The sequence below is a fragment of the Bombina bombina genome, chromosome 4 (genome assembly GCF_027579735.1).
Source record: "Bombina bombina isolate aBomBom1 chromosome 4, aBomBom1.pri, whole genome shotgun sequence".
Classification (NCBI taxonomy): domain Eukaryota; kingdom Metazoa; phylum Chordata; class Amphibia; order Anura; family Bombinatoridae; genus Bombina; species Bombina bombina.
In genome coordinates, this window is record NC_069502.1 from 1150816846 (window position 1) to 1150842317 (window position 25472).

General features: G+C 40.2%; 1 protein-coding gene across 1 annotated transcript in view; it reads left to right on the top strand.

Moving 5' to 3' along the window:
- The window catches only part of LOC128658085 (calpain-8-like), a 128852-nt gene that overhangs the window by 32996 nt on the left and 70384 nt on the right, over positions 1-25472 (top strand). Inside the window, exons 2-3 of the mRNA XM_053712539.1 lie at positions 14469-14538; positions 19856-19974. Of these exons, the coding sequence (XP_053568514.1) occupies positions 14469-14538; positions 19856-19974 (189 nt within the window). The remainder of the gene's footprint in view (positions 1-14468; positions 14539-19855; positions 19975-25472) is intronic.

Consider the following 25472-nt stretch of genomic DNA (forward strand, 5'->3'; position numbering starts at 1 on the left):
TTACACTACTATTACACAAGATAATATGAGTGGTGGCACTGGGCAAGTGGGCACAGTATACGCTGTGAGCCTGACACAAAAAAGCAGACTGATGTTTCACAGTCAAAATAGTTTTTTTATTTTTAAAATGTACACTTACACTACTATAAAACAAGATAATATGAGTGGTGGCACTGGACCAGTGGGCACAGTATATGCTGTGAGCCTGACACAAAAAAGCAGACTGATGTTTCAGAGTCAAAATAGTTTTTTTATTTTTAAAATGTACACGTACACTACTATAAAACAAGATAATATGAGTGGTGGCACTGGACCAGTGGGCACAGTATACGCTGTGAGTCTGACACAAAAAAGCAGACTGATGTTTCACAGTCAAAATAGTTTTTTTATTTTTAAATGTACACTTACACTACTATTAAACAAGATAATATGAGTGGTGGCACTGAGCAAGTAGGCACAGTATATGCTGTGAGCCTGACACACAGGCTGGCAATGGCAGGCTGGTCTGGCAACTGAAATTAGATTACACTAGCAGACTGATGTAATTTTTTTTTTTTAAATTTACACTAATGTTACACCAGATATGAGTGGTGGCACTGAACAAGTAGGCACAGTATATGCTGTGAGCCTGACACACAGGCTGGCAATGGCAGGCTGGTCTGGCAACTGAAATTAGATTACACTAGCAGACTGATGTAATTTTTTTTTTTTAAATTTACACTACTGTTACACCAGATATGAGTGGTGGCACTGAGCAAGTAGGCACAGTATATGCTGTGATCCTGACACAGAGGCTGGCAGTGGCAGGCTGGCCTGACAACTGAAATTAGATTACACTAGCAGACTGATGTAAAAGTTTTTTTTTTAAATTTACACTACTGTTACACCGGATATGAGTGGTGGCACTGAGCAAGTAGGCACAGGATATGCTGTGAGCCTGACACACAGGCTGGCAGTGGCAGGCTGGCCTGGCAACTGAAATTAGATTACACTAGCAGACTGATGTAAAAGTTTTTGTTTTTTTAATTTACACTAATGTTACACCAGATATGACTGGTGGCACTGAGCAAGTAGGCACAGTATATGCTGTGAGCCTGACACACAGTCTGGCAGTGGCAGGCTGGCCTGGCAACTGAAATTAGATTACACTAGCAGACTGATGTAAAAGTTTTTGTTTTTTTTAATTTACACTAATGTTACACCAGATATGACTGGTGGCACTGAGCAAGTAGGCACAGTATATGCTGTGAGCCTGACACACAGGCTGGCAGTGGCAGGCTGGCCTGGCAACTGAAATTAGATTACACTAGCAGACTGATGTAAAAAAAATTTTTTAAATTTACACTAATGTTACACCAGATATGAGTGATAGCACTGAGCAAGTAGGCACAGTATATGATGTGAGCCTGATACACAGGCTGGCAGTGGCAGGTTGGCCTGACAACGGAAATTAGATTACACTAGCAGACTGATGTTAAAGTTTTTTTTTTACATTTACACTACTGTTACACCAGATATGAGTGCTGGCACTGAGCAAGTAGGCACAGTATATGCTGTGAGTCTGACACACAGGCTGGCAGTGGCAGGCTGGCCTAGCAACTGAAATTAGATTACACTAGCAGACTGGTGTAAAAGTTTTTTTTTAAAAATTTACACTACTGTTACACCAGATATGACTGGTGGCACTGAGCAAGTAGGCACAGTACATGCTGTGAGCCTGACACACAGGCTGGCAGTGGCAGGCTGGCCTGGCAACTGAAATTAGATTACACTAGCAGACTGATGTAATAGTTTTTGTTTTTTTAAATTTACACTAATGTTACACCAGATATGAGTGGTGGCACTGAGCAAGTAGGCACAGTATATGCTGTGAGCCTGACACACAGGCTGGCAGTGGCAGGCTGGCCTGGCAACTGAAATTAGATTACACTAGCAGACTGGTGTAAAAGTTTTCTTTTTTAAATTTACACTAATGTTACACCAGATATGACTGGTGGTGGCACTGAGCAAGTAGGCACAGTATATGCTGTGAGCCTGACACACAGGCTGGCAGTGGCAGGCAGGCAGGCAACTGCTATTAGATTACACTAGCAGACTGATGTAAAAGTTTTTTTAAATTACACTACTGTTACACCAGCCAGATATGAGTGGTGGCACTGAGCAAGTAGGCACAGTATATGCTGTGAGCCTGACACACAGGCTGGCAAAGGCAGGCTGGCCTGGCAACTGAAATTAGATTACACTAGCAGACTGATGTAAAAGTTTTTTTTTTAAATTTACACTAATGTTACACCAGATATGACTGGTGGCACTGAACAGGTAGGCACAGTATATGCTGTGAGCCTGACACACAGTCTGGCAGTGGCAGGCTGACCTGGCTACTGAAATTAGATTACACTAGCAGGCAACTGCTATTAGATTACAAAGCAAAAAAAAAAACTGATGTAGCCCTAAAAAGGGCTTTTTGTGGTGCTGTCCTTACAGCAGAGATCAGATGAGTCCTTCAGGACTGTAGTGGACACTGAATACACTAGCCTAGCTATCGATTTCCCTATTAAATTAGCAGCAGCTAGACTGTCCCTCCTCTCACTAACAATGCAGGATCAGAATGAATCTAAAATGGCTGCTGCCCAGGAGCTGGGAGGGTCTGGGAGGGAGTGTCTGCTGCTGATTGGCTGTAATGTGTCTGCAGACTGTGAGATACAGGGTCAAAGGTTACTCAATGATGACAAATAGGGGGCGGATCGAACATCGCATATGTTCGCCCGCCGCTGCGAATGCGAACAAGCTATGTTCGCCGGGAACTGTTCTCCGGCGAACTGTTCGCGATATCACTATTGAAGAGGCATATATGTACAACCACCAATCACCAGCTAGCTCCCAGCAGTGCATTGCTCCTCCTGAGCCTGGCTTGGTATACTCTTCAACAAAGGATTCCAAGAGAACCAAGAATATTTGCTAATACACGTAAATTAGAAAGTTGCTTAAAATTATAAGCTCTATCTTAATTTTACTGTACCTTTAAACAAACAGTTATAAACAAGCAATAGTTCAATAATAACATACTTTAGTACATTATAGCATTTGCTCTTTTATGCCCCTTTAATGTTAGAGGTCCCTGCTCCTAAGAGCTTACAATCTACAGGTAAAGAACTCAATCTATGTCCTACTGTTATTGTGTATTAATGCGTTAGTTGCACGTCTATGATCTATATTCTCTTTCCATAAGCTGCCCTGGTTGTATATGATTCCCCTATGTTCTCTATCACAGCAGGTATTACACATTGTCTCCTTATATTACTATAAATAGAAACAGTGGTATATGATTCCCCTATGTTCTCTATCACAGCAGGTATTACACATTGTCTCCTTATATTACTATAAATAGAAATAGTGGTATATGATTCCCCTATGTTCTCTATCACAGCAGGTATTACACATTGTCTCCTTATATTACTATAAATAGAAACAGTGGTATATGATTCCCCTATGTTCTCTATCACAGCAGGTATTACACATTGTCTCCTTATATTACTATAAATAGAAACAGTGGTATATGATTCCCCTATGTTCTCTATCACAGCAGGTATTACACATTGTCTCCTTATATTACTATAAATAGAAACAGTGGTATATGATTCCCCTATGTTCTCTATCACAGCAGGTATTACACATTGTCTCCTTATATTACTATAAATAGAAACAGTGGTATATGATTCCCCTATGTTCTCTATCACAGCAGGTATTACACATTGTCTCCTTATATTACTATAAATAGAAACAGTGGTATATGATTCCCCTATGTTCTCTATCACAGCAGGTATTACACATTGTCTCCTTATATTACTATAAATAGAAACAGTGGTATATGATTCACCTATGTTCTCTATCACAGCAGGTATTACACATTGTCTCCTTATATTACTATAAATAGAAACAGTGGTATATGATTCCCCTATGTTCTCTATCACAGCAGGTATTACACATTGTCTCCTTATATTACTATAAATAGAAACAGTGGTATATGATTCCCCTATGTTCTCTATCACAGCAGGTATTACACATTGTCTCCTTATATTACTATAAATAGAAACAGTGGTAGGCTAAGAATACTACAAATAACAATAGGGAGTAGACTTGTTGCAGAACTGACAGTTATTGTTCTCCCTAATCCTAAAAATGAGAGATGTATTGTAATGAGTTTATTTTACACATTGTAATTAACATAATTATTACCCCTTAGAGAATTTCCAATGTAAAGTACAGGTAGAAAAAAAAAACCTTTATCCAAACTGCTTGGGCCTGGAAGTTTGGAATTTGGAATAGTTTGGAATTTGGAATATTTGCATCTGTAAAATGGGACAGTTTGGGGAGGGGATGGGACCAAGTGTTAACAACCATGAGGACCATTTATCAAGCTCCGTATGGAGCTTGTGGGCCCGGTCTAAAGACCGCTGCTCCATAACCTGTCCGCTTGCTCTGAGCAGGTGGACAGGAATCGCCAGAATTCAACCTGATCAAGTACGATCGGGTTGATTGACACCCCCCTGCTGGTGGCCAATTGGCCGCGAGTCTGCAGGGGCGGAGTTGCACCAGGGGGCGGAGTTGCTGCTGGTGCAATACTGAATACGGAGAGCGTATTGCTCTCCGCATTCAGCGAGGTCTTGCATCCTGATCCGCACTGTCGGATCAGGTCTGCAAGACCTTTGATAATTCGGCCTCAATACCTTATTTCATTTAGGCAATATTCACATGTCATGATGCAGCTTATACATGTAACTATAGGTAGTTTTATATAATGTTTAATACAGTACACAGGACCAGCAGAAAGATAGTACAGTACTGTTATCAGAAAGGAATTACCACTGCAGCAGTAGGATTAATTCTATGAATAAGGGTTGGAGGCTTTTACTATAGTAGGACATGTCATTATTACTTGATGTGCCTCTAAGTGAAAACATTCAAAATATAAAATATGGTGCTAACTAGTAGTGGGCATAAGATATGTATATTCATGCACTTCTGGTGCTAACTAGTAGTGGTCACTAGACATGTATATTCATGCACTTCTGGTGCTAACTAGTAGTGGGCACTAGATATGTATATTCATGCACTTCTGGTGCTAACTAGTAGTGGGCACTAGATATGTATATTCATGCACTTCTTTTGCTAACTAGTAGTGGGACTAGATATGTATATTCATGCACTTCTGGTGCTAACTAGTAGTGGGCCGTAGATATGTATATTCAATCAGTTCTGGTGCTAACTAGTAGAGGGCACTAGATATGTATATTCATGCACTTCTGGTGCTAACTAGTAGTGGGTACTAGATATGTATATTCATGCACTTCTGGTGCTAACTAGTAATGGGCACTAGATATGTATATTCATGTACTTCTGGTGCTAACTAGTAGTGGGCACTAGATATGTATATTCATGCACTTCTTTTGCTAACTAGTAGTGGGACTAGATATGTATATTCATGCACTTCTGGTGCTAACTAGTAGTGGGCACTATATATGTATATTCATGTACTTCTGGTGCTAACTAGTAGTGGGCACTAGATATGTATATTCATGCACTTCTGTTGCTAACTAGTAGTGGGCACTAGATATGTATAACCATGTACTTCTGGTGCTAACTAGTAGTGGGCACTAGATATGTATATTCATGCACTTCTTTTGCTAACTAGTAGTGGGACTATATATGTATATTCATGCACTTCTGGTGCTAACTAGTAGTGGGCACTAGATATGTATATTCAATCAGTTCTGGTGCTAACTAGTAGTGGGCACTAGATATGTATATTCATGCACTTCTGGTGCTAACTAGTAGTGGGCACTAGATATGTATATTCATGCACGTCTGGTGCTAACTAGTAGTGGGCACTAGATATGTATATTCATGTACTTCTGGTGCTAACTAGTAGTGGGCACTAGATATGTATATTCATGCACTTCTTTTGCTAACTAGTAGTGGGACTAGATATGTATATTCATGCACTTCTGGTGCTAACTAGTAGTGGGCACTATATATATATATATTCATGTACTTCTGGTGCTAACTAGTAGTGGGCACTAGAAATGTATATTCATGCACTTCTGTTGCTAACTAGTAGTGGGCACTAGATATGTATATTCATGTACTTTTGGTGCTAACTAGTAGTGGGCACTAGATATGTATATTCATGCACTTCTTTTGCTAACTAGTAGTGGGACTAGATATGTATATTCATGCACTTCTGGTGCTAACTAGTAGTGGGTACTAGATATGTATATTCATGCACTTCTGGTGCTAACTAGTAGTGGGCACTAGATATGTATATTCATGCACTTCTGGTGCTAACTAGTAGTGGGCACTAGATATGTATATTCATGCACTTCTGGTGCTAACTAGCAGTGGGCACTAGATATGTATATTCATGCACTTCTGGTGCTAACTAGTAGTGGGCACTAGATATGTATATTCATGCACTTCTGGTGCTAACTAGTAGTGGGCACTAGATATGTATATTCATGCACTTCTGGTGCTAACTAGTAGTGGGCACTAGATATGTATATTCATGCACTTCTGGTGCTAACTAGTAGTGGGCACTAGATATGTATATTCATGCACTTCTGGTGCTAACTAGTAGTGGGCACTAGATATGTATATTCATGCACTTCTGGTGCTAACTAGTAGTGGGCACAAGATATGTATATTCATGTACTTCTGTTGCTAACTAGTAGTGGGCACTAGATATGTATATTCATGCACTTCTGGTGCTAACTAGTAGTGGGCACTAGATATGTATATGCATGCACTTCGGGTGCTAACTAGAAGTGGGCACTAGATATGCATATGCATGCACTTCTGGTGCTAACTAGTAGTGGGCACTAGATATGTATATGCATGCACTTCTGGTGCTAACTAGTAGTGGGCACTAGATATGTATATTCATACACTTCTGGCGCTAACTAGTAGTGGGCACTAGATATGTATATGCATGCACTTCTGGTGCTAACTAGTAGTGGGCACTAGATATGTATATTCATGCACATCTGGTGCTAACTAGTAGTGGGCACTAGATATGTGTATTCAAGCAGTTCTGGTGCTAACTAGTAGTGGGCACTAGATATGTATATTCATGCACTTCTGGTGCTAACTAGTAGTGTGCACTAGATATGTATATTCATGCACATCTGGTGCTAACTAGTAGTGGGCACTAGATATGTGTATTCAAGCAGTTCTGGTGCTAACTAGTAGTGGGCACTATATATGTATATTCATGCACTTCTGGTGCTAACTAGTAGTGTGCACTAGATATGTATATTCATGCACTTCTGGTGCTAAATAGTAGTGGGCACTAGATATGTATATTCATGCACTTCTGGTGCTAACTAGTAGTGGGCACTAGATATGTATATTCATGCACTTATGGTGCTAACTAGTAGTGGGCAAAAGATATGTTTTTTCAAGCACTTCTGTTGCTAACTAGTAGTGGGCACTAGATATGTATACTCATGCAGTTCTGGTGCTAACTAGTAGTGGGCACTAGATATGTATATTCATGCACTTCTGGTGCTAACTAGTAGTGGGCACTAGATATGTATATTCAAGCACTTCTGTTGCTAACTAGTAGTGGGCACTAGATATGTAAATTCATGCACTTCTGGTGCTAACTAGTAGTTGGCACTAGATATGTATATTCATGCACATCTGGTGCTAACTAGTAGTAGGCACTAGATATGTATATTCATGTAGTTCTGGTGCTAACTAGTAGTGGGCACTAGATATGTATATTCTTGCACTTCTGGTGCTAACTAGTAGTGGGTACTAGATATGTATATTCATGCACTTCTGGTGCTAACTAGTAGTGGGCACTAGATATGTATATTCATGCACTTCTGGTGCTAACTAATAGTGGGCACTAGATATGTATATTCATGCACTTCTTTTGCTAACTAGTAGTGGGCACAAGATATGTATATTCATGCACTTCTGGTGCTAACTAGTAGTGGGCACTAGATATGTTTATTCAAGCACTTCTGTTGCTAACTAGTAGTGGGCACTAGATATGTATATTCATGCAGTTCTGGTGCTAACTAGTAGTGGGCAGTAGATATGTATATTCATGCACTTCTGGTGCTAATTATTAGTGGGCACTAGATATGTATATTCAAGCACTTCTGTTGCTAACTAGTAGTGGGCACTAGATATGTATATTCATGCACTTCTGGTGCTAACTAGTAGTTGGCACTAGATATGTATATTCATGCACATCTGGTGCTAACTAGTAGTAGGCACTAGATATGTATATTCATGCAGTTCTGGTGCTAACTAGTATTGGGCACTAGGGGCGCGATCCGATATAGATCGCAGTTTGCGGCGCAAGCGAGGGAACCGGCGTCGCCCGCAGTTTCAGCTCGCAACTCGAGCTATCCCATATAAGTCGCCGTCAGATGCTAACGTGCCGTAAGTCTGACAAACCAGCGATGTCCATAAATCTGCGCAAGTACAAATTTCTGGCGTCGCCAGTGACTTGCGGTACGTTAGAAACTGCCGGCGCCTATAAAACCTGACTAAAGTCTAAAACACCCGCACTGTCTAACACGCCTCCCTAACATAGCCCGACACGTCTAACACGCCTCCCTAACATAGCCCGACACGTCTAACCCTCTATCCGCTATCCCCCCTCACTAGTCTAACAATAAAAAAGCTATTAACCCCTAAACCGCCGCTCCCGTACCCCGCCGCAACCTAATAAAGTTATTAACCCCTAAACCGCCGCTCCCGTACCCCGCCACCAGCTATATTATATCTATAACCCCCTAAAGTGATCCCCTAACACCGCCGCCATCTATATTAAAATTATTAACCCCTAATGTAAGCCCCTTACACCGCCGCCATCTCTATTAAAATGATTAACCCCTAATTTAATCTACCTACCCCGCCGCCAGCTATATTATCTATATTAAACCCTAAGTATATTATAGTTAATATAGGTATTACATTATATATATTAACTATATTAACCCTAATTATATTAGGGTTAATATAGTTACTATAGTATTTATATTAACTATATTAACTCTATCTAACCCTAACTAAATTTATATTAAATTAATCTAATTCATTTATAAACTAAAATATTCCTATTTAAATCTAAATACTTACCTATAAAATAAACCCTAAGATAGCTACAATATAATTAATAATTACATTGTAGCTATGTTAGGGTTAATATTTATTTTACAGGTAAATTGTTAATTATTTTAACTAGGTATAATAGCTATTAAATAGGTATTACCTATTTAATAGCTACCTAGTTAAAATAATTACCCAATTACCTGTAAAATAAATCCTAACCTAAGTTACAAATACACCTACACTATAAATAAATTTAATAAACTACAAACATCTATCTAAAAATACAATTAAATTAACTAAACTACAAAAAAAAAAACACTAAATTACAAAAAATAAAAAAAAGATTACATGATTTTTAAGCTAATTACACCTATTCTAAGCCCCCTAATAAAATAATAAACCCCCCCCAAAAAAAAATTCCCTGCCCTATTCTAAATTAAACAAATTTCAAAGCTCTTTACCTTACCAGCCCTTAAAAGGGCCTTTTGTGGGGCATGCCCCAAAGAATTCAGCTCTTTTGCATACAAATACAATCCCCCCCCCCCATTACAACCCACCACCCACATACCCCTATTCTAAAACCACCCAAACCCCCCTTAAAAAAGCCTAACACTACCCCCCTGAAGATCTCCCTACCTTGTCTTCACCACACCGGGCCGAACTCCTGATCCGATCCGGGCGATGTCTTCCTCCAAGCGGCAAAGAAGAATTCTTCCTCCGGCGATGTCTTCCTCCAAGCGGCAAAGAAGAATTCTTCCTCCGGCGATGTCTTCCTCCAAGTGGCAGCAAAGTCTTCATTCTTCCGGCGGCATCTTCAATCTTCTTTCTTCGCTCCGCCGCCGCGGAGCATCCATCCCGGCCGACTGCTGTACTACGAATGAGGTACCTTTAAATGACGTCATCCAAGATGGCGTCCGCCAAATTCCGATTGGCTGATAGGATTCTATCAGCCAATAGGAATTAAGTTAGAAAAATCTGATTGGCTGATTGAATCAGCCAATCAGATTCAAGTTCAATCCGATTGGCTGATCCAATCAGCCAATCAGATTGAGCTCTCATTCTATTGGCTGTTCCGATCAGCCAATAGAATGCGAGCTCAATCTGATTGGCTGTTCGGATCAGCCAATCGGATTGAACTTGAATCTGATTGGCTGATTCAATCAGCCAATCAGATTTTTCTAACTTAATTCCGATTGGCTGATAGAATCCTATCAGCCAATCGGAATTCGGCGGACGCCATCTTGGATGACGTCATTTAAAGGTACCTCATTCGTAGTACAGCAGTCGGCCGGGATGGATGCTCCGCGGCGGCGGAGCGAAGAAAGAAGATTGAAGATGCCGCCGGAAGAATGAAGACTTTGCTGCCGCTTGGAGGAAGACGTCGCCGGAGGAAGAATTCTTCTTTGCCGCTTGGAGGAAGACATCGCCGGAGGAAGAATTCTTCTTTGCCGCTTGGAGGAAGACATCGCCCGGATCGGATCAGGAGTTCGGCCCGGTGTGGTGAAGACAAGGTAAGGAGATCTTCAGGGGGGTAGTGTTAGGCTTTTTTAAGGGGGGTTTGGGTGGTTTTAGAATAGGGGTATGTGGGTGGTGGGTTGTAATGGGGGGGGGGATTGTATTTGTATGCAAAAGAGCTGAATTCTTTGGGGCATGCCCCACAAAAGGCCCTTTTAAGGGCTGGTAAGGTAAAGAGCTTTGAAATTTGTTTAATTTAGAATTGGGCAGGGAATTTTTTTTTATTTTGGGGGTTTATTATTTTATTAGGGGGCTTAGAATAGGTGTAATTAGCTTCAAAATCTTGTAATCTTTTTTTTATTTTTTGTAATTTAGTGTTTGTTTTTTTTGTAATTTAGTTTAGTTAATTTAATTGTCTTTTTAGATAGATATTTGTAGTTTATTAAATTTATTGATAGTGTAGGTGTATTTGTAAAAAAGATTACATGATTTTTAAGCTAATTACACCTATTCTAAGCCCCCTAATAAAATAATAAACCCCCCCCAAAAAAAAATTCCCTGCCCTATTCTAAATTAAACAAATTTCAAAGCTCTTTACCTTACCAGCCCTTAAAAGGGCCTTTTGTGGGGCATGCCCCAAAGAATTCAGCTCTTTTGCATACAAATACAATCCCCCCCCCCCATTACAACCCACCACCCACATACCCCTATTCTAAAACCACCCAAACCCCCCTTAAAAAAGCCTAACACTACCCCCCTGAAGATCTCCCTACCTTGTCTTCACCACACCGGGCCGAACTCCTGATCCGATCCGGGCGATGTCTTCCTCCAAGCGGCAAAGAAGAATTCTTCCTCCGGCGATGTCTTCCTCCAAGCGGCAAAGAAGAATTCTTCCTCCGGCGATGTCTTCCTCCAAGTGGCAGCAAAGTCTTCATTCTTCCGGCGGCATCTTCAATCTTCTTTCTTCGCTCCGCCGCCGCGGAGCATCCATCCCGGCCGACTGCTGTACTACGAATGAGGTACCTTTAATTGACGTCATCCAAGATGGCGTCCGCCAAATTCCGATTGGCTGATAGGATTCTATCAGCCAATAGGAATTAAGTTAGAAAAATCTGATTGGCTGATTGAATCAGCCAATCAGATTCAAGTTCAATCCGATTGGCTGATCCAATCAGCCAATCAGATTGAGCTCTCATTCTATTGGCTGTTCCGATCAGCCAATAGAATGCGAGCTCAATCTGATTGGCTGTTCGGATCAGCCAATCGGATTGAACTTGAATCTGATTGGCTGATTCAATCAGCCAATCAGATTTTTCTAACTTAATTCCGATTGGCTGATAGAATCCTATCAGCCAATCGGAATTCGGCGGACGCCATCTTGGATGACGTCATTTAAAGGTACCTCATTCGTAGTACAGCAGTCGGCCGGGATGGATGCTCCGCGGCGGCGGAGCGAAGAAAGAAGATTGAAGATGCCGCCGGAAGAATGAAGACTTTGCTGCCGCTTGGAGGAAGACGTCGCCGGAGGAAGAATTCTTCTTTGCCGCTTGGAGGAAGACATCGCCGGAGGAAGAATTCTTCTTTGCCGCTTGGAGGAAGACATCGCCCGGATCGGATCAGGAGTTCGGCCCGGTGTGGTGAAGACAAGGTAAGGAGATCTTCAGGGGGGTAGTGTTAGGCTTTTTTAAGGGGGGTTTGGGTGGTTTTAGAATAGGGGTATGTGGGTGGTGGGTTGTAATGGGGGGGGGGATTGTATTTGTATGCAAAAGAGCTGAATTCTTTGGGGCATGCCCCACAAAAGGCCCTTTTAAGGGCTGGTAAGGTAAAGAGCTTTGAAATTTGTTTAATTTAGAATTGGGCAGGGAATTTTTTTTTATTTTGGGGGTTTATTATTTTATTAGGGGGCTTAGAATAGGTGTAATTAGCTTAAAAATCTTGTAATCTTTTTTTTATTTTTTGTAATTTAGTGTTTGTTTTTTTTGTAATTTAGTTTAGTTAATTTAATTGTCTTTTTAGATAGATATTTGTAGTTTATTAAATTTATTGATAGTGTAGGTGTATTTGTAACTTAGGTTAGGATTTATTTTACAGGTAATTGGGTAATTATTTTAACTAGGTAGATATTAAATAGTTAATAACTATTTAATATCTATTATACCTAGTTAAAATAATTAACAATTTACCTGTAAAATAAATATTAACCCTAACATAGCTACAATGTAATTATTAATTATATTGTAGCTATCTTAGGGTTTATTTTATAGGTAAGTATTTAGATTTAAATAGGAATATTTTAGTTTATAAATGAATTAGATTAATTTAATATAAATTTAATTAGGGGTGTTAGGGTTAGATAGAGTTAATATAGTTAATATAAATACTATAGTAACTATATTAACTATATTAACCCTAATATAATTAGGGTTAATATAGTTAATATATATAATGTAATACCTATATTAACTATAATATACTTAGGGTTAATATAGATAATATAGCTGGCGGCGGGGTAGGTAGATTAAATTAGGGGTTAATCATTTTAATAGAGATGGCGGCGGTGTAAGGGGCTTACATTAGGGGTTAATAATATTAATATAGCTGGCGGCGGTATAGGGGGATTAGATTAGGGGTTAATAATTTTTATATAGGTGGCGGCGGTGTAAGGGGTCAGATTAGGGGATAGATAAGGTAGATGACAGTGGTGTAAGTTGTTCTAATTAGGGGATAGATAAGGTAGATGGCGGCGGTTTTAGGGGCTCACAGTAGGGGGTTAGTTTATGTAGATGGCGGCGGGGTCCGGGAGCGGCGGTTTAGGGGTTAATAACTTTATTAGGGATTTCGGGGGGGGGATCGCGGTTGACAGGTAGATAGACATTGCGCATGCGTTAGGTGTTAGGTTTATTTTAGCAGATCGCGGTTGACAGGGAGATAGACATTGCGCATGCGTTAGGTGTTAGGTTTATTTTAGAAGATCGCGGTTGACAGGGAGATAGACATTGCGCATGCGTTAGGTGTTAGGTTTATTTTAGCAGCTAGTTTAGGAAGTTACGGGTCTCCAATAGTCAGCGTAAGGCTTCTTACGGCTGCTTTTTGTGGCGAGGTGAAAATGGAGTAAGTTTTCTCCATTTTCGCCACGTAAGTCCTTACGCTGCATATTGGATACCAAACTGCGCGGGTTTGGTATACCTGCCTATAGCCCAAAAAACTACGGGCGATGGCAGAAATATACGCGCGTAACTTCTAGGTTACGCCGCATATGTGATACCAAACCCGCGCAAATATTGGCGTCGCCGGCTTTTGCGGGCTACGATTTTTATCGGATCGACCCCTAGATATGTATATTCATGCACTTCTGGTGCTAACTAGTAGTGGGCACTAGATATGTATATTCATGCACTTCTGGTGCTAACTAGTAGTGGGTACTAGATATGTATATTCATGCACTTCTGGTGCTAACTAGTAGTGGGTACTAGCTATGTATATTCATGCACTTCTGGCGCTAACTAATAGTGGGCACTAGATATGTATATTCATGCACTTCTTTTGCTAACTAGTAGTGGGCACTAGATATATATATTCATGCACTTCTGGTGCTAACTAGTAGTGGGCACTACTTGTGCTTGTGCAATGCCGCCCCCTGCAGATTCACTACCAGGGGTGTCAATCAGCCAAATCGAATAGGATTGGGAGGATTAATGTCCGCAGCCTCAGAGCAGGCGGACCAGTTATGGAGCAGCAGTCTTAAGACCTCTGCTTCATATCTGCTGTTTCCAGAGAGCCTGAAGGCTCACGCGGAAACAGGGGCATCAGTCTCTTCTTCATTAATATGAGACTTTTATCACTTTATCACAGTGTATAATTACTGCTCTCTTTCTGATTCTCAGGAGATAAAACCCAAGCCTCAGTTTATTGTGGATGGAGCAAATCGTGTAGATGTTTGCCAAGGGTCTGTTGGTAAGTCACAGCAAATTAATGCAACATTAAACTGTACAACTACAGTAGCACTGTTACTACTCACCATTAGGCAAAAAAATAGTTATTCAGCATTCGTTATAGAAACAAATATACATGCGGGCAGCGGCATTCTGCTATTTTCATTGCTAGATATTTTAATGTAAAAGAGCAACACATCATTTTGCATATTTATTTTTACATACATAATAGACGTTCATGAATTAGCCAAATTTAATTCATGTGTGCCTTTCTTTTGGACAAATATTGGATTTAGATTCATAACCATTTCAAAAGGGAACAGCACATATATTCAACTAACTTTAACAAAAATCTTACATTATAGAACATACAACTAACTGATTGGCCTCTATTTATGAAGCGCCGTACTTACATGCATTCGCCGGCCCCAATACGCCCGGCTAAGTTCGCCTAACATCGCCGCCGCGGACCTGAATACGTTCGCCAAATTTATCAATAAAGCAGTCAAAAAGCCGCGCACCAAGTACGGGGCGATGAGCAGTGGACTGTGATATTTATCATTCATCAATCTCGCTGCTCTTCGGCTTTTTCCCAGCTTTATTGATACCCCTGTCACTAAGCACTCACACTATACTATACTGTTTAACCCTCTATACCGCCGCCCCCGGAGCCCCCGCAGCTAAATAAAGTTATTAACCACTAAACCGCCACTCTCGGACCCCGCCGCCACCTATAATAAATATATTAACCCCTAAACCGCCGCTCCCGGACCCCGCCGCCACCTACAATACATATATTAACCCCTAAACCGCTGCTCCCGGACCCCGCCGCCACCTATAATAAATATATTAACCCCTAAACCTAAGTCTAACCCTAAAACCCCCCTAACTTAAATATTATTTAAATAAATCTAAATAAAATTCCTATTATTAACTAAATTATTCCTATATAATACTAAATACAGGTGGCCCTCGTTTTACAACGGTTCAATTTACACCGTTTCAGAATAACAACCTTTTTTTCCAGTCATGTGACTGCTATTGAAAAGCATTGAGAAGCAGTGTATTGATTAAAATAGCCAGTAGGTGGAGCTGTCCGCTTGTGTTGCAGCAAAGCCAAGCAAGCTTAAATTAATCAGTTTAACCAGATCTGAGCTATTGAGCAGATTTCAAAGGAACAAGATCTTCCTGTCTATAAATCAGTCCAGATTGGAGTGCATAGAAAGAACTGTTTGCAGAAAAATGCAAGTGAAGTCTGTGTTGTGTGATTATTTTATTAGGTTTATAATGCTGTTTAGCAAATGTTTTTGTTCATTTAACTTAGTTTAATTATATATTCTGTGTTGTGTGATTATTTTTATCAGGTTTATAATGCTGTTTAGCATTTAAAGTCTTCATTTCAAAGCTTTAAAAATAATGTATTAGGTGTTATTTATGACAATTTTGAGAGGGGCCTGGAACCTATCTCCCTCACTTCCCATTGACTTACTTTATAAACTGGGTTTCAATTTACAACGGTTTCGATTTACAACCATTCCTTCTGGAACCTAACCCCGGCGTAAACTGAGGGCTACCTGTACTTACCTGTAAAATAAACTCTAATATAGCTACAATATAAATAATAATTACATTGTAGCTATTTTAGGATTTATTTTTATTTTACAGGCAACTTTGTATTTATTTTAACTAGGTACAATAGTTATTAAATCGTTATTAACTATTTAATAACTACCTATCTAAAATAATTACAAAATTACCTGTAAAATAAATCCTAACCTAAGTTACAATTAAACCTAACACTACACTATCATTAAATTAATTAAATAAATTAACTACAATTACCTAAAATTAAATACAATTAAATAAACTAAACTATAGTACAACCCCCCCCCCACTAAATTACAGAAAATAAAAAAAGAATTACAAGAAGTTTAAACTAATTACAGCTAATCTAAGCCCCCTAATAAAATAAAAAAGCCCCCCAAAATAATAAAATGCCCTTCCCTATATTAATTAACAAAGTAATCAGCTCTTTTACCAGCCCTTAAAAGGGCTTTTTGCGGGGCATTGCCCCAAAGTAATCAGCTCTTTTACCTGTAAAAAAAAAGAAATACAACCCCCCTCAACATTAAAACCCACCACCCACATACCCCTACTCTAAAACCCACCCAAACCCCCCTTAAAAAAACACTAACTCCCTGAAGATCACCCTACCTTGAGCCGTCTTCACCCAGCCGGGCCGAATTCTTCATCCAATCTAGGCGATGTGGTCCTCCATCCAGCAGAAGTCTTCATCCGATCGGGGCAGAAGAGGTCCTCCATCCGGCAGAAGTCTTCATCCAAGCGGCATCGTCTATCTTCAATCAACCGGAGCAGAGCGGAGCCATCTTCAATCCAGCCGACGCGGAGCCATCCTCTTCAAACGACGTCCGAATGAAGTTTCCTTTAAATGATGTCATCCAAGATGTCGTCCCTCGAATTCCGATTAGCTGATAGGAATCATCAGCCAATCAGAATTAAGGTAGGAAAAATCAGATTGGCTGATTCAATCAGCCAATCGGATTGAAGTTCGGAACAGCCAATAGAATGTGAGGACAATCTGATTTGGATTTTTCCTACCTTAATTCCGATTGGTTGATAGAATCCTATCAGCCAATCGGAATTCGAAGGACGCCATCTTGGATGACGTCATTTAAAGGAACCTTCATTCGGGGTTAGGACGTTGTTGGAAAAGGATGGATCCGCGTCAGCTGGATTGAAGATGGCTCCGCTCCGGATGGATGAAGATAGAAGATGCCGCTTGGATGAAGATTTCGGCCGGATGGAGGACCTCTTTTGCCCTGCTTGGATGAAGACTTCGGTCGGATGGAGGACCACATTGCCCGGATTGGATGAAGAGTTCAGCCCGACTGGGTGAAAACGGCTCAAGGTAGGGTGATCTTCAGGGGGATAGTGTTAGGTTTTTTAAGGGGGGTTTCGGTGGGTTTTAGAGTAGGGGTATGTGGGTGGTGGGTTGTAATGTTGGGGAGGTTCTATTTTTTTTTACAGGTAGAAGAGCTGATTACTTTGGGGCAATGCACCGCAAAAAGCCCTTTTTAAGGGCTGGTAAAAGAGCTGATTACTTTGTAATTTAGTATAGGGCAGGGCATTTTATTATTTTGGGGAGCTTTTTTATTTTATTAGGGGCTTAGATTAGGGGTAATTAGTTTAAACTTCTTGTAATTCTTTTTTTATTTTCTGTAATTTAGTGTTTTGTTTTTTTGTACTATAGTTTAGTTTATTTAATTGTATTTAATTTTAGGTAATTGTAGTTAATTTAATTAATTTAATGATAGTGTAGTGTTAGGTTTAATTGTAACTTAGGTTAGGATTTATTTTACAGGTAATTTTGTAATTATTTTAGCTAGGTAGTTATTTAATAGTTAATAACTATTGTACCTAGTTAAAATAAATACAAAGTTGTCTGTAAAATAAAAATAAATCCTAAAATAGCTGCAATGTAATTATTATTTATATTGTAGCTATATTAGGGTCTATTTTACAGGTAAGTATTTAGTATTAAATAAGAATAATTTCGTTAATAATAGGAATTTTATTTAGATTTATTTAAATAAGATTTAAGTTAGGGGGGTGTTAGGGTTAGGGTTAGACTTAGGTTTAGGGGTTAATATATTTATTATATGTGCGGCGGGGTCCGGGAGCGGCGGTTTAGGGGTTAATAAGTTTATTGTAGATGGCGGCGGTGTAGGGGGGTAGATTAGGGGTGTTTAGACTCGGGGTACATGTTAGGGTGTTAGCTGCACACATTTCCCATAGGAATCAATGGGATATCGGGCAGCATGAGCTTTCGCTGCTGTCAGACTCCCATTGATTACTATGGGAATCGGTCACCTCCAGGGTGACGGATTGAAAACCAGGTACGCTGGGCCGGAAGAATGCCGAGCGTACCTTCTAGGAATTTGATAAATTCCAAAAGTAGTCAGATTGTGCCGAACTTGCGTTCGGCACATCTGGAGTGACGTAAGAATCGATCTGTGTCGGACTGAGTCCGGCGGATCGTAGCTTACGTCACTAGATTCTACTTTTGCCAGTCTGTAGGGCTTGATAACTACAGCGAATCAGCCTTGCCACAAATACGCTGCGGAATTCCAGCGTATTTGCGGTTGACAAATAGAGGCCATTGAATTTGAGTCAATGACTAGCTCACAATATCATGTTCCAATATCCGTAGTCAACGGGATTAAAAATATCTGAGCCTCTCCTATTCTCCCACCTCCCTATATTAGGTTATGGCTTGTTTGGAAAAGCCTGTATGACAAAAATCCAACATTTTAGTCTCACTGGTTGTCTGTAACACCAATTGTTAGTAATACTATGGCCGGATTAGACAGGGGGACAATGGACACAGGAATGGTTGGACCTCCTGTACATCACTGCAAACAAAGTAGATGATTAACCAAAAAATATAGCTCCTCCCTCCCTTCCTGAACCTTTTTTGGGGCCAAACGAAACAAGTTGATTTGGTCAAGCAATTATTCGCTCTTCATTCTTTTCGTCCAATAATGTATTAGACTGTTAGTGAATTGGACGGCTCATTGAAACAACAAAATTTGGATAAATGCAAATTTGTGCCTGAATGTACATCTCTAATACATAACCTAGTATGAATAAACGATAACTACATATATATATATATATATATATATATATATATATATATATATATATACTATATATTATACAAAATCAAATGTGATGGTGCACAAAAAAGGATAAAAATCCCAGGTTATCACGGTGGTAATGCTCAGCAGGTGAACCTCGTTAAAGTTCTGTGGTTATGTAAAATTTACAGCAGAACCTAGAAAGGTACTCACACTGTCTAGAGCTTCAAAATCAAGCTCTAGATATATAGGCACAGGAAGCTTCAGTTCTAATAGGAGGCAAGGTAAAGAAGGATGTCCCAGCTCCAAAGGATGAATCAGAAGTGGTTAAAAAAGTATAGCAAATTTATTAAAAACAAGTCACAAGGCATATAATGAGACTATCCCAATCAAAGACTACTACAAGCAAAGGACTGTGTGTATCAAAATGTCTAATGATTGCTCTGTTAGTCCGGTAAGGAGCAAGGATCCGCCCCTTTTGTGACATCACTACTCCAACGTATGTTTCACCAATCATAGCTTGGCTTTTTCATATAGTGTCTGCAAGTGGGAGTTCATTTAGCTGCACTTTGATGCTTTTTTAAAAGGCCCCTTCAGAGCATTGCCCCTTCACTACTGTTAGAGAAAAATTAAGAGAGTTTGCACTTTAGCTTTACAGCCTACACTTTTTCTGTACAGCGGATTGCTGGTTCCTCTCTTCTGTTGCCTCTCTTACAATGAATGAGGAGTTCCTATCCCTTGTGGTCCCTGAAAATCAAAGTTTCCAGACAGATTATGCAGGCATCTTCCATTTTAAGGTATGAAAAAGGAATGTATGCTTACCTGATAAATTTGTTTCTTTTACGATATGACGAGTCCACAGATTCATCCTTACTTGTGGTATATTATCCTCCTGCTAACAGGAAGTGGCAAAGAGCACCACAGCAGAGCTATTATATAACTCCTCCCTTAGCTCCTCCCCCCAGTCATTCGACCGGAGATATAGGAAGAGAAAGGAAAAGCTAAAAAAGAAAGGAAAAGCTTAAAAGGTGCAGAGGTGACTGTAGTTTTAAAAATAAAATAAATTCTGTCTTAAAATGACAGAGCGGGCCGTGGACTCGTCATATCGTAAAAGAAACAAATTTATCAGGTAAGAATAAATTTCCTTTTCTTTTACAAAGATATGACGAGTCCACGGATTCATCCTTACTTGTGGGATACAATACCAAAGCAACAGGACACGGATGAACGGGAGGGACAAGACAGAGACCTAAATGGAAGGCACCACTGCTTGAAGAACCTTTCTCCCAAAAACAGCCTCTGAAGAAGCAAAAGTATCAAATTTGGAAAATTTGGAAAAAAGTATGAAGGGAGGACCAAGTCGCAGCCTTACAAATCTGTTCAACAGAAGCATCATTTTTAAAAGCCCATGTGGAAGCCACAGCTCTAGTGGAATGAGCCGTAATTTTTTCAGGAGGCTGCTGTCCAGCAGTCTCGTATGCCAGGCGGATGATGCTTTTCAGCCAAAAAGAGAGAGAGGTAGCCGTAGCTTTTTGACCCCTACGCTTTCCAGAATAAACAACAAAAAGAGAAGATGTTTGTCGGAAATCCTTGGTCGCTTATAAGTAAAACTTCAAAGCGCGAACCACATCCAAGTTATGTAATAGACGTTCCTTCTTAGAAGAAGGATTAGGACACAAGGAAGGAACAACAATTTCCTGATTAATATTCTTATTTGAAACAACCTTAGGAAGAAATCCAGGTTTAGTACCTAAAACCACCTTATCAGAATGGAATATAAGATAAGGCGAATCACATTGTAAAGCAGAAAGCTCAGAAACTCTTCGAGCAGAAGAGATAGCAACTAAAAACAAAACTTTCCAAGATAACAGCTTAATATCTATGGAATGTATGGGTTCAAATGGAACCCCTTGAAGAACATTAAGAAATAAATTCAGACTCCATGGCGGAGCAACAGGTTTAAACACAGGCTTGATTCTGATTAAAGCCTGACAAAAAGACTGAACGTCTGGGACATCCGCCAGACGCTTGTGTAATAAAACTGACAAAGCAGAAATTTGTCCTTTTAAAGAACTAGCAGATAACCCCTTCTCCAATCCTTCTTGGAGAAAGGACAAAATCCTAGGAATCCTAATCTTACTCCATGAGTAGCCCTTGGGTTCACACCAATAAAGATATTTACGCCATATCTTATGGTAAATATTTCTAGTGACAGGCTTGCGAGCCTGAATCAGAGTATCAATGACCGACTCAGAGAATCCCCGCTTTGATAAAATCAAGCATTCAATCTCCAGGCAGTCTGATGTAGAGAAGTTAGATTTGGATGTTGGAACGGACCTTGAATGAGAAGGTCCTGCCTCAATGGTAGTTTCCACGGAGGTAGAGACGACATGTCCACTAGATCCGTATACCAAGTCCTGCGTGGCCACGCAGGTGCTATTAGAATTACTGAAGCTCTCTCCTGTTTGATTCTCGCAATCACACGGGGTAGGAGAGGAAAAGGAGGAAACACATAAGCCAGGTTGAACGACCAAGGTACTGCTAGAGAATCTTTTAGTACAGCCTGAGGATCCCATGACCTGGACCCGTAGCGTGGAAGTTTGGCATTCTGTCGAGATGCCATTAGATCCAATTCCGGTGTGCCCCATTGTTGAGTGAATGATGCAAACACTTTCGGATGGAGTTCCCACTCCACCGGATGAAAAGTCTGACGACTTAGAAAATCCGCTTCCCAGTTCTCTACTCCTGGGATATAGATTGCTGATAGATGGTAAGAGTGATTCTCTGCCCATCGGATTATCTTTGCTACCTCTATCATCGCAAGAGAACTCCTTGTTCTCCCCTGATGATTGATATATGCTACAGTCATGATATTGTCCGACTGGAATCTTATGAATTTGGTCAGTGCCAACTGAGGCCACGCCTGAAGCGCATTGAGTATTGCTCTCAGTTCCAGAATATTGATTGGTAATTGAGACTCCGTCGGAGTCCAAGTTCCCTGAGCCTTCAGAGAATTCCAGACTGCACCCCAGCCCAAGAGGCTGGCGTCCGTTGTCACTATAACCCATGATGGCCCGCGGAAGCACATTCCCTGGGACAGATGATCCTGTGACAACCACCAAAGAAAAGAGCCTCTGGTCTCTTGATCCAGATTTATCTGAGGAGATAGATAAATTTGCATAATCCCCATTCCACTGTCTGAGCATGCACAGCTGCAGTGGTCTGAGATGAAAGCGAGCAAACAGGACGATGTCCATTGCTGCTACCATTAATCCAATGACCTCCATACACTGAGCCACTGATGGCCGAGGAATGGACTGAAGAGCTCGGTAAGTATTTAGAATCTTTGATTTTCTGACTTCCGTCAGAAATATTTTCATGTCTACCGAGTCTATCAGAGTTCCCAAGAATGGAACTCTTGTTTGTGGAACAAGTGAACTCTTTTCTATATTCACTTTCCAACCATGAGTCCTTAGGAAGGACAGCACAATGTCCGTGTGTGATTTGGTAAGATGACGATTTGATGCCTGAATCAAGATATCGTCTAGATAGGGTGCCACTGCTAGGCCCCGCGGCCTGAGAACCGCTAGAAGGGACCCTAGCACTTTTGTGAAAATTCTGGGAGCTGTGGCCAACCCGAAGGGAAGGGCCACGAACTGATAATGCTTGTCCAGAAAAGTAAACCTTAGAAACTGATGATGATCCTTGTGGATAGGAATGTGAAGGTACGCATCCTTTAGATCCATGGTGGTCATGTATTGACCCTCCTGGATCATAAGATTGTTCGTATAGTCTCCATCTTGAACGATGGGACTCTGAGAAATTTGTTTAGACATTTTAAATCTAAAATAGGTCTGAAAGTTCCCTCTTTTTTGGGGACTATGAAAAAGTTTCAGTAAAACCCCTGTCCCTGTTCCAGTTTTGGAACAGGACAAATTACTCCCATGGTATAGAGGTCTTTTACACAGTGTAAGAACGCCTCTCTTTTTGTCTGGTCTACAGACAAACGTGAAATATGAAATCTCCCTCTTGGGGGAAAATTTTTGAATTCCAGTTGATACACCTTTTTGAATTCCAGTTGATACACCTGGGTCACAATTTCTAATGCTCAGGGATCCTGCACATCTCTTATCCAGGCCTGAGCAAAGAGAGAAAGTCTGCCCCCTACTAGATCCGGTCCCGGATCGGGGGCTGCCCCTTCATGCTGTTTTGGTAGCAGCAGCAGGCTTTTTGGCTTGTTTACCCTTATTCCAGGTCTGGTTAGGTCTCCAGACAGACTTGGATTGAGCAAAATTTCCTTCCTGTTTAGTAGAGTAAGGGAAAGCAGAGGGTACTCCTTTGAAATTTAGAAAGGAACGAAAATTATTTTGTTTACCCCTCATCTTAAGGGGTTTGTCTTGAGGTAGGGCATGACCCTTACCTCCAGTAATGTCTGAAATGATTTCCTTCAATTCAGGGCCGAATAGGGTCTTAACCTTGAAAGGAATAGTTAACAGTTTAGACTTTGACGATACATCAGCAGACCACAATTTTAACCATAGCGCTCTGCTCGCCAATATGGCAAAGCCTGCATTTTTTGCTTCTAATTTAGTAATCTGGAAAGCAGCATCTGTGATAAAAGAATTAGCTAATTTGAGAGCTTTAATTCTGTCTCTACTTTCAGAGACTCCTCAAGGGTGTCAAACCAGAAAGCCACCGCCGTATTTACTGGAACAATGCAGGCAGCAGGTTGTAACAAGAAACCTTGGTGAATAAATAATTTCTTTAGAAGACCCTCTAATTTTTTATCCATAGGGTCTTTGAAAGCACAACTGTCCTCAATAGGTATAGTTGTACGTACGCTTAGCTAGAGTAGATATTGCTCCCTCCACCTTAGGGACCATTTGCCAGGAGTCCTTGATGGTGTCTGATGTGGGAAACATTTTCTTAAAATTAGGAGGGGGAGAGAATGGTATACCTGGTCTATCCCATTCCTTTTTAACAATTTCCGAAATTCTTTTGGGAACTGGAAAAACATCAGTGTAAGTAGGAACTTCTAGATATTTATCAATTTTACATAATTTTTCTGGAGGAATTGTAATAGGTTCACAATAATCTAGAGTCGCTAGGACCTCCCTGAGCAACAGACGAAGGTGCTCAAGTTTAAATTTAAAGGATGCTAAGTCCATATCTGTCTGAGGTAACACATTCCCTGAATCTGAAAGTTCTCCCTCAGACAATAATTCCCTAACCCCCAATTCAGAGCATTGTGAGGGTGCATCGGAAATGGCTACTAAAGCATCAGAGGGTTCAGTATTTACATTAATACCTGGCCTACTGCGTTTACCCTGCAAACCTGGCAGTTTAGATAATACCTCAGTGAGGGTAGTTGACATAACTGCAGTCATATCTTGCAGAGTAAAATAATTAGACCCACTAGATGTACTAGGTGTCACTTGTGTGGGTGTTAAAGGTTGGGACACTTGAGGAGAATTAGATGGCATATCCTGATTCTCTTCAGACTGAGAATCATCCTTAGACATACTTTCATTTCCTAAAATATGTTCTTTACAGTGTAAGGCTCTATCAGTACAAGAGGTACACAATGTAGAGGGGGTTCCACAATGGCTTCTAAACACATAGAGCAATGAGTTTCCTCAATGTCAGACATGTTAAACAAAGTAATAATAACCACAACAGTTGGTAAACACTTTATTTATTGAAAAAATTAATTTTGTAAAAAACGGGTACTGCGTCTTTAAGAAATAAAAGTGCACAATTTTTTTCCAAACATATTTAAGTAGCCTATAAATGTTCAAAAACTATGAATATAAATGCAGAGTTGCCAAAAATTATTGCATCCCAAATGCAAGAGTAGAAATTTACACTTTAGAGGAACATTTAAGCAAAAAATTACACTTTGCTAAATTAGTCAAATAGTACTCACCGGTACCATTTAAAATAAAAAACATCTTGATTGAAGAAATTAAAACTATCATTTTATCACCACTATCACTTTACCCTTCCTATTACTAGCATAGGCAAAGAGAATGACTGTGGGGAGGAGCTAAGGGAGGAGTTAAATAACAGCTCTGCTGTGGTGCTCTTTGCCACTTCCTGTTAGCAGGAGGATAATATCCCACAAGTAAGGATGAATCCGTGGAGTCGTCATATCTTTGTAAAAGAAATTATATTTAATTGTATCTGATGTTTAAATAGACTTTACCAAGTCCAAAATGTATGCTACTAAATTGCACAGCAGTAGAATTTTGCAAGCCAGGTGGCTAAACTTTAGCCGCGTGGTCAGTAAAATCAG